This window comes from Gymnodraco acuticeps, unplaced genomic scaffold (genome assembly GCF_902827175.1).
Source record: "Gymnodraco acuticeps unplaced genomic scaffold, fGymAcu1.1, whole genome shotgun sequence".
NCBI classification, from domain to species: Eukaryota; Metazoa; Chordata; class Actinopteri; order Perciformes; family Bathydraconidae; genus Gymnodraco; species Gymnodraco acuticeps.
The window spans coordinates 385,764-396,580 of NW_022991667.1; the positions used below are offsets into that span (position 1 = coordinate 385,764).

The window sequence follows — 10,817 nt, forward strand, 5'->3', positions numbered from 1 at the left end:
TAAAATGTGTTGCACTGCTACCACAAAGCCACACATGCAAAAAAAAGGATTTCTGACAGAAAACAGTTTGTAAGGCCACTAGAGCTTCTTGCCAGTAAGCTTACAAATAAGCCACAAAAGTAGACATTAAGATAAAAAACAGCTGTGCTTTCAAAAGAAAAATGCAAGGGGCTATGTTGGTAGGGCCGTATTGTTTTTGTGTAACAACATATGTTCAATGAAGCCTGAATCGTGTAAAAGATCAGTGAATTTGAAGGCCAATACAGGAGGAGCCTTTGGCATATGAACAGACAACTGATGCAGTCATTTTGTCTCGAGGACAGTCCCAAGATAATGCCCTTGAGTTAAGAATGTAAAAGGTTAAAAGTATATATAATAATATAATAGATATAATCGTTGCATTGCAGATGTTGTTTTTATGGATTGTAAAGTATACCTTATCCTATTTACTTATATTTCAGTCTCTACGATTTTTTTATATCAAGAAATAAATATTTGTATTTATGTTTGCAGGGCTGTTTGTCAAAAGGAGAAGATGGATATGAAGAGATTATCTAGAATATAACCTGGAATAATTCATTACATTGTACATGCATGCAAACAGGTAACAGAGATAGTGAGTGGCATATGTCAGAATAATGTGGACTAGGAGAAGATGAGATAAATAATGAGGGATGCAGAGTGAGGAAGGGGAGGAGAGACGGGAGAGAAAGGATGGACTGAGCTATGTGATCTGCCGTGAGGAAAGCAGCCCATACTGCTGAGAGCTGTAGACCCAAACGCCTTATCGAAACCAAAACAGCTATCAATTATTCAACAGGTACAGAGTGAACCAGCTACAGAGGAGAAGACATGGGAGGAGAGGAGATTTGAGGGGAGAGGGGAGATGGAGGAGATAAATCCTGCATGGGAGTTAGACACAACGGGTTTGAGTTTGCTTCTCTTTGTAAATGTGTTCAATAACGTGCTGTGAGGTGTTACTTTGTGACGCACCAGAAACAAACATGGGACTTGGGGCTTTGTGTCGGTTAGTTGATTTTAAAAGCTTTAGTTTAAAGCAATATTACAACATTTTGAGGAAGTTCACTTCATTGCTTTCTGAACAGGATGGAAATATTTATAAATATGTATTATTCAGAGGCTAGCTGTAGACTTTATGAACCAAGGGAAAAATTGAGCATTGCAACACCTCTGCTGCATGGTGAGAAATGTAAAGAGAAAACAGCTTGTGCTTTCAGGAGGAGTTGCATCTTGGGTATTTTTCTTGATAAACAAAGCCTGGGTTTAGTCTTGTAGTAGAGACCCTGAGAGGTTATCAATGTGCCTGCACGGAGACTAAAATGCTCACCATCTGGCAACCTGCGTTATAGCCGGATGGATGAGCTGCGCAAACATGTTACTCCCCATGCAGGCAAACATGTTGACATTTCTATGCATGTACAGATTTAACAGGATACTAAAGTTTTTTTCTAAGCTTTAGAGCTTTTAGGCATATTTTGTTCCTTGGACGGAGGTTAGATGTTTCCCCTCTCTTCAGCTTAGATGCTAAACTCCACTACTCTAGCTCTGTGCTTTAAGCAAAGACATGAGATTCATATCCATCTTCTCATTTCACTGACATTTTCAGTTTATATCTTAAAATGCCAACCGCCACTGCTGGATTTGTACAACTCAATGCATCCCACACTTCCCCCACCAGCCCCAACCTATCCTCTTATATCCCCCTTTTGTATTATACTATGTTATACTGTGTTATTAAATGCGTATTAGATTAGAATGTTATATCTAAGGGAGGCTGTGGCTCAGTGGCTAGTGTGCTGGACTTCAAATCAGGGGATAGCAAGTTCGAGTCTCACTGCAGTCAGCATGTCGTTGTGTCCCTGGGCAAGACACTTCACCCCAAATGTGCTCCTGTGGGGATTGTCCACAGTACTGAATGTATGTAAGTCGCTTTGGATAAAAGCGTCTAACAAGTGACATGTAATTATATTAACAGACACAACCTACATTTCATTACTAATCATGTTATATATTTGGCTGATATGCTGAAATGTGCTGCTACTTATCACATGACACCTCACATTTTGTCTTTAATTGCTCTTGTTTAGCTTCTATTTTTATTCGTACGGTCTATATTTATCTGTATTTATTTCTGTTGTTGTGCGGTGGCAACAACCCACAATTCCCCTCTAGGGATCAATGAAGGCTTATCTTATTTAAAATCACATTATAAGATCAGACACGCCAGTGTTAACATGAGTTATTGTGGCTGATGCACTTCAGTGCAGCAAACAAGGATGCTGCTGCCAGCGATTGGTTTTTCCAACTGTCTCTCCTCTAAGGGCTGGAAAATACCAAAGTTCCTGTTCCAAACAGGGCCAATCGGATAATCAGCCTGAAATACACACACACACACACACACACACACACACACACACACACACACACACACACACACACACACACACACACATGCACACACACACACACACACACACACACACACACACACACACACACACACACACACACAATCGCCTCAGCTCTCTCTCTGCAAGCCTGCATCAGTGTCTGGTCTGCTTGGTATACTTTATGACTCCTCTAGTCCTTCAGCTCTGACATTTACACTAACGATTCCTGAGGCTCACACACACACACACACAAACACACTCACAAAATCCTTATGATCCTTGTGTTGTTGCTCTGTGATCACACACATTTGTATCCCATTTATACGAAAACGTTCTCACACACACAAACTCACAGTACATACATAACAAGCCCTAGCTGTTGCTAGGTGAGCCTGCATCTGAGGCCTGTGTGTGTGTGTGTGTGTGTGTGTGTGTGTGTGTGTGTGTGTGTGTGTGTGTGTGTGTGTGTGTGTGTGTGTGTGTGTGTGTGTGTGTGTGTGTGTGTGTGTGTGTGTGTGTGTGTGTGTGTGTGTGTGTGTGTGTGTGTGTGTGTGTGTGTGTGTGGCTCTCAAGGTGATTCATAAGCCAATTAGTGCGCCATATTTACCAACAATTCAGCAGCAACTTTACTGCCGCAGCAAGTAGTATGAGTCATACTGTAAACCATGTCATTTCGCTGTGCTGGCCTTATGGTTTGTGTCTCTTACTTTGTTAGAACACTCTCAAGTTGTGAAGGGTAATGTTTTCTTTGTTATGGCTGGTTCCATTATCTTGCGCCATGATCTAGTTAAAGCAATTATAATTGTATGTTTGTACATTATGATAAATGTGGGATAAAGCTTTGTTTCGAAAAAAGTTGGAATAGCACAGGGCCATGGTGAAATGCCATTTCATGCTCCGTACAGTATAATTTGAAGCACTTGGGGTTTGTTTACCTAGCATCAAAACATCTCCTGCTCATTAAATGTTTATTTCCTATTGTTTGCTTGTTGGCGAGAATTCAGCGTTTTATAAGCTTGGAGCTGTAAAACATTACAGCCCCTCTGTAATTATTTTAACGCATTTAAACACGCTGTTACGCCTGCGAATGTTGCTTGTTCCAGAAAATGGTTGTGCAACTTAATGATAAAATAGAATTCAGCAGACAAACCACACTGAGCTCAGGAAACGGCAGAAGAAAGAAGGAGTCTGTAGTGACCTTGAGATCAGGCAGGAGGAGCGGTTGCAAAGGTCATTGATATGCATGGCCATCGCACGGACGCTCGCTGTGTGTGTGGCGATGCGTTTCATCCTCTTCTACTCTCTGACTTGCATTAAAAACCCTAATTGATTATATTATGAGTTCCATTCCAGTCGTTAAATCCCAAGATGATTTAGTTCTCTAATATCATATATCCACACAGAGAACCACATTCCCTATGGAATTAGTAGCACCTCTGCCTAATCTGTCCACTGCCCCTGGATGTCGGTACTGAATGCACACATTTGGAGCAATCTAAGCACTCAATTACCCCGCCATTTGGTGATTCACGACCCGTATAAACATTTTGTCACAAATCCATATGTTGTTATCTTCCGGCAAGGCTATCATCGATGAATACGCGCAGCAACACAAAACAGCAACACAAAACAGCAACATCAGCCTCTAATTGTTTTGACTGTAGACTTGACAATGGCCTGCAGGCAAAATGTATGTGTGCCAATGCAACTGTCAGCTCAGTGAGACAAGTTATATTGTGACATTACTCTTTGTCACAATGCCATCAGATCAAATAAATTCATCCAATGTGAAAGCATGTTTAAAAAATACAAATTATTTTAACTTGATTAGCATGAATTACTTATAAACAGATCAACACTCCCTACATTAGGATAACGTTTGAAAGTGTTGGGTTGACTGAGGATAGCGTTCTCAATAGTTTAGGATCAGTTTAGCTCCTAAATATTTCTGGAAAAGTTTCATAATCAAGCCTGACTTTATTCATTTAGGTCCAGCCTCGAGCAAGGTTGAGGCTAAAACTCTGAATCAACAGTGACTTGCAATTTTACCATTGTTTATATTGATATTGATCAATGGAATTTCAGTAGGCTACTGAGCTAAAGTTAGTTATATTATCATGGCTGAAAGTAATATCACAGACCATTTTTCAGATATTGCACATTTTTTCGTGGATTACAGTCATTGGTGAGACGGAGAGTGTAGGCGAGTGGATGAAATCACATTAACAAGTAATGATAAGAAGCAGAAGAGGAGATGGTGTCGTGCCTTGTAGAAGTTTTAGTTTCCAATTCAAATAGAAAGGAATTACAAGAGTTTCATGACTTTTTGCCTCAAAAGATTTGAAACTATTGGGTCAAACTCACACTCCTTTTCAAGCTTTAACATGAAGCTGTCATTTATATACAACTGGTGTGTCTTACACACAAATATACAAGAATACTTTACAGTTATGTATTGTTTTCTTCAGTATCCAACAATCTAGTGAGTCAGTGAGTGTTCTCTAAAACCAAGGGACTATTGCAAACAGTTGAATTTTGTTATACTTTTAATTGTGCAAATGTGCCAAAATGTAAACAACTAAAGGCTCCAAAAAAATGCTAATGTCGATACAACAACACATTACACTATGAAGTGATATTACAAACAATATTTAGAAAAAAATCATTCTTTTGTTATCAATTGCTCACAGTTTCAGTTCCAGACTGCACAGCTCTATCTGAACATACCAAAGCTTACATTGTCATTGCTTTAACTCAACCTGCATTCAACCACCAGTGTCTTTCAAATCTGGGTATTTAACACTATATTTGTAATCACAGACCATTTTGCAAATGTTTGCACACTACAGGTTCTGAATCTATTTTAAAACACATAAAGCAAAAGATAGCCGTTTGCTGATTAACAAATACTCTCAAAAGACCCCCAGACTGGCTCAAAATGATCATCATTACTGCAAATTATAGTCTAGACTGGCATTCCATAACGGCTTTACATTATTGTCTTGTTTGAAAGTAGAATAATGGGGCTTATGGTGGAGAGTGTGATGATACTGTTCCATTTTCCAATTCTTGAAAGAAAAGCCCACCCATTGATTGCTTTCAACACCCTTTGAGGTATTTGATCAATCCCAGTTGTTTGTCAGATCCACCAGTGTCATGTTTACACTTCAATTCATCCACAGTCTGACTGCTGCTCAGCTTGTTAGTGTTTGCACCCTGCACAGAAAGACGTTTCTTTCAGCATGATATCATGGGCTCAGCTGTGCCTTATGAGGGTAATTGTTTATTGGTAAGTGTCAAAAAGCTGCAAATCTGCATAATGTCTAAAAGAAAAACAAAACCAGCTAAGCTTTGGCAAAAGCACCTGGCAAAAAAACATGGGCTTAGTGGCTGCAACATTTATTTGCAGGTATTTTAATTATTGATTATTCATTTGAGTTACTCTTTTCCAAGTAAAGGGCCAAATAATTGTTGTTTTCAGTCTTTGAAGATCTTCTGAAATTGTATAGCCAATTAGATTAATCAAAGAGCTTTTCTTTTCATAACTAATTTTAAGGGTTTGCAGTGTGTTTTGTTCACACATTGTCATGTGTGTATGTGACTGTAAAAGGCAGTAGATAAAGAGAGAAACTTGGAGACGAAGGCAAAGTCAAGTAAGGGAAACAAATCCAGCTTCAAACAAGCTGGGAAACAAAGCTTCGGCAGCTACCCAAACCAGCGGCTAGCAGCCAATCAGCCTGCCAGGCCTCTCTCCTCTCAGACTGAGGCTGGCAGCAGGAACTGGCCAAGCAGAGAGATGGAGAAAGAACCAAAGACAGACAAAGAGAGGGAGAGTTTTCATTACACAAAACACTTCTCCTCCTTTTCCTCACTGTCTCCCTCTCTTGTTTTATCCTACCGCGGAGAGATAGTGTGGGTAAAGGTGAGAGACACAGATAACTGTAGCCTATCTCAGACAGACTGCACAATTACTCTAAATTGTATTATTGTTACTGACAGCCACATATTTGTAGGAGGAGATACAAAGCATCAGCCATCATCGCTGTGTTACATGCGTGTGTGGGTGTTACCCATCTGAAATTACAGGAAGATTAAAATTAAAGCTTGTCTGCCTCTAGCCAGCGAGCTCTCTCTGTCTTTTTATTTTGCTCTGTCATACATACAATGACAGCACTAATCCGCCCTCTGTCAAGCCCATTAGGCCCCACCCTTAATGAGGAGGTCGCCCAGCTTGTGCCCGACTCGGACTAACCAATTGAGCTAATAGATGATGATGTGCATGGATGTATGCATGTTTTTCCCTCCTCTGCGTTGTGCTGCATTGATATGACAAATGACAGACCTCCAGTGTCTCTATTAAAAAATGTTTATATTATGTTCTCAGGGTTCAGTCAGCGCTACACTCATCACAAAGCAGTACCTTGACAATGCCTTTCATGGCAGCCCATGTAATTATTTTATTTTGTGAGGGTGGGTTGATACATGAGTCACCAATCCACAAATACTCTGTAAAATGTATCTTACTGAGTGTTTGGTGTGTGTTCTTCTGTATTTGAAATGTACATTTATGACCTCCTTTTACATGGAAACATCCATTTTTGAAATGGCTTTTTAAGATTTGTCAAAAGTGTGTGATAAATGCGCAGGCTGACAGTGTATCCTCCCTGTCAACACATACACAGGCAAGGTCATCGTGGTAAAACTTAATACCTTTTCTCACCACAAAACAGTGCCCGCTTGTCAGTGTGATAGTAAACAGGAAGGTGATGTTGTTCTCTTGTCTACTCGTCCACCGGGAGAGCCTTCCTCTCCCTCAGTGCTGTCACAAGTCAAAATATAATGTTGTTTATAGCAAGTTGGTCACCAAAGACACCATGCACACACACACACACACACACACACACACACACACACACACACACACACACACACACACACACACACACACACACACACACACACACACACACACACACACACACACAGACGCACGCACGCACGCACGCCAGCCATGGGTGCATGCTCTCTCATAAAGTGCCCAAAAGGGTGAAACTTTTTAGGACGAAAAGCTCACTTGTGAACTTTTCCCTTACACTCTTATTTCTCAAGCGCTCTCTTTCTGTTTCTCTCTCACGCACACTGGCGCGTGCAGCAACCTCCTCTGCAGGCAAGTCCTACAAACTGCAGTGCGGCAGCGGTTCGCTATTTTAGGAATAATTATTACATGAAGTAGATACATATTGAATTCCCATTCCTTACCCGGCTGGCAGCGCGTATAAAGCATGGCTGGTAAATTGTTGTTTTTTAAGGCAACACCGAGTGGCTGTTCTGGGACTCTTTTTAGCCAAAATGTTAGGGGGGGGGGGGAGAAACACTCCCAAATGATGTGTACCTACTCACAGAAACACACACATCGATAAACGGCACCGCCACCCATGCTCACCATCAGCAACAAAAACAAGTGAATTCCTAATTTTCTTACCTCGCCTGAACATGTTGGCAGCGGCTGTTTGGAGCGTCTATTGGTGTCTGTACCGGAGTAGCATCCTTGTGAGGGTCCAATCCGGAGCTGCTGGATGCTAAATTGTTATTTTGATTCCCTTTGACCGTTGGCAGGCAGGCTGTAGTCTTGTCTCCGCGTTGGCTGTTGTTTGAGGACTGTTAGGTGGAAGGATGATGTTTGACTAAATGAAAGATGAAAATAGAAGCTCCGCCACCGGTAATGAAGTTTTCTCGTCCGCAATTGCTGTGAATAAAGGTGAAGAAAAACACCTCGTCCTGTCCCAACACACTTCAACTCACCGCCATCTGCTGTATACGAATAATAACGTGACTTTATTTCATGCCCGAATAAAAAAAAAAAATATATTCTGCTAAGAGCGGATTGAAAACAACCCAAAAAACAAGAGGAAAGTTCCTTTGTGTATGGATGGTGTTCCTCACGTCAGGCTGCAGGTCAGGTCTAAAAGGCGCGGTGTGGATCGTCAGTGAGTCAGTGCCGTCTTCTGTCTCCGTGAAGCTCGAAGCAGCCGCTTCAACCCCTCCCACTACGAGCCCAGGGCTGCAGCTACACCCAGCCTGGGCTCCACCGGGGGGCCCACAGAGAGCGGCTCACACTGCCTGGAAAATAAAAATAATTTTAAATGTGTTAAAAAAGTATACATTTTAGTCTAAATAAAAAAATGTTTAAGGTATGCTATAACCAAGGGTGGAAGAAGTACTTGTGCTTAAGTAAAATTAGAAATACCGTGTATAATCTGTTAAGTAAAGGTCCTGTATTCAAAATGTTACTTAAGTAAAAGTACACAATATAAAATGTCAAAATATACTTAAAGTACCAAAAGTGAAAGTACTCATTATGCAGATAAACCCTTTTCACAATCATGTATAATGTTTGTGTGTATTTTGTTTATCAATTACCTGATCTGCAAAGTAAACACATTTATTAAATGACCCAATATATGTTCATTTTAATTAATTTCTTATTTTATAGTTATTTTATCATTTCTAATTTGTATCTTTGATTTGATCTTTAATTGTATTAATCTGTGTGAATCTGTGCTGTCCTGTTTTTCATTCTTACCCTGTTGCAGTTAAACTACTGAATTTCTCCACAGGGATTAATAAAGCTCCATTTTAGCTTATCTTAAATTCATGTAGTGGAGTAAAAGTACAATATTTACCTCTGAATTGTAGTAGAGTAGACAAAGTAACAATGGAAATACTCAAGTAAAACCCAAGTCTCTCAAAATTATACTTAAGTATTTGAGTAATTGTACTTACTTAACACCACTGGCTATAACAACACACAATAGTCTACTGGTAGTAGATTATTGTTGACAGAACCGTCAGTCTTTTTTCTCTAGGTTGCCAGGTTTGTCTGTGTCCACCAGTCTCAATGTCCAGGTTGGTCACTCAATCTCTCTCTCTCTGTTTGTCCTCGCTCACTGGATGTGCCAGATGGTATTGTGCTGCAACTCTCTGTTGTCTGTTCAGTGCTTCACTTGCTGTGAAGTTTACTTTGAGTTTTTGAAGTAAATACCCAGTGGCTGATATACCTTTCTTTTATCTTTGGCTTTAATTTGGTTGGTCCAGATTGCAAACAAAAACAAACTTTGTTTTCAAACTTATGCTGTGTTTTTTGTATTGTGTTCTCTTGTGTCTGGGGGTTAGGGTTTGTTGCATGTGTAACAGAACCTTATAACAAAGTATTTTCTACCGTTTTAATAATGAAAACGTTGTTGATCACAGTAATTACCTTTTTATGTTTTTCTCAACTGTGTTTCTCGTCGGTTGTGGCATGCGTTGATATATTTAGCTATCTCTGGAGAGCTTTTCTCTTCCAGGAGGCATTTCAATTTAATTTGGTTAGAAGAGGCATCGTTCTCTTGAAATTTCAATTAATTTGGCTAAAACGTGGTCTCTTTCTGCATCACATTTGTTACAGCGGAGAAGAAAATGTTTGTCTGTCATCCCATTTTAAAGGGGAGAACTGACGCATCCTGTCTTCTATCTGCCGCCAGGTTTATGGCTTTTGGTATATTGTTCAGTTTTTATGTCCCGCGTCTGCCCGCGCTCACTTTGATTTGTCTCTGGTGTTGCTGTGTGTTTTGTTCTGTCTAAATGTGTCAATTAAGGTTTTAGAATCTGGAATATATTCTTTCTCCCTCTGTTTATTCTGTTTTCAACATCCACACTCTTATAAGCATTTTATCCACACTTTCGCTAGGCCTATATGCTGTTTTGTCGTCCACAATGGTCCCGATTGAAATATCTAAACGATGGATTTCCACGACTTTGGGTACCGAAGTTCATTATCCCCAGAGGATGAAGCTTTAGATTCAAAACAATGTGAGTATAATAAGCAACATGTCTATCTCCCTGTATCAGTCCCGCCCAAGGCCGCCCCTCCCTATACACGCAGATCCAACACGTTCTCACTCCCAACCCGTCACATGTTGACGGTCGGTCAGGGCCCCTCCCCGTCACTCTATTCTATCTATTCTATCACTCTATTTTTAAAAAATTTATAATTATTATATTAATATTGACAATAACAATCGACCGTCGGGGAGCGTTCTCATGACGTCTATTATCAACGCTATGGGAGGTCTATGAAGGTCTATGGGACGCCCTGCCCATTGAAAACTGACTCAAGGGGTACTCTGTCCGTAATAGAGTGACGGGGAGGGGCCCTGACCGACCGTCAACATGTGACGGGTTGGGAGTGAGAACGTGTTGGCAGATCACGCAGACTGCGTGTGGCCTCACCTCGCGGAGGGGGGCGCATCTGAAGTGCAAATGCGGCGCACCTTTACCGTATATGCGCTTATTTCGTCGCTGCGAGGCTCCACTAGCAATACCCGCTGTAGCTAATAATTGGTCAGAATATATTTGTTGAAAGGG

General features: G+C 40.6%; 1 protein-coding gene across 1 annotated transcript in view; it reads right to left on the bottom strand.

The window, feature by feature from the left end:
• LOC117534418 (reticulon-4 receptor-like 1) overlaps positions 1 to 8,413 on the bottom strand; it is an 80,194-nt gene extending 71,781 nt beyond the window's left edge. The window contains 1 exon segment of the mRNA XM_034198612.1: positions 7,894 to 8,413. Coding sequence (XP_034054503.1) covers positions 7,894 to 7,906 — 13 coding nt within the window. The 5' untranslated portion in view covers positions 7,907 to 8,413.
• Between the last annotated feature and the right edge of the window lie 2,404 nt (positions 8,414 to 10,817).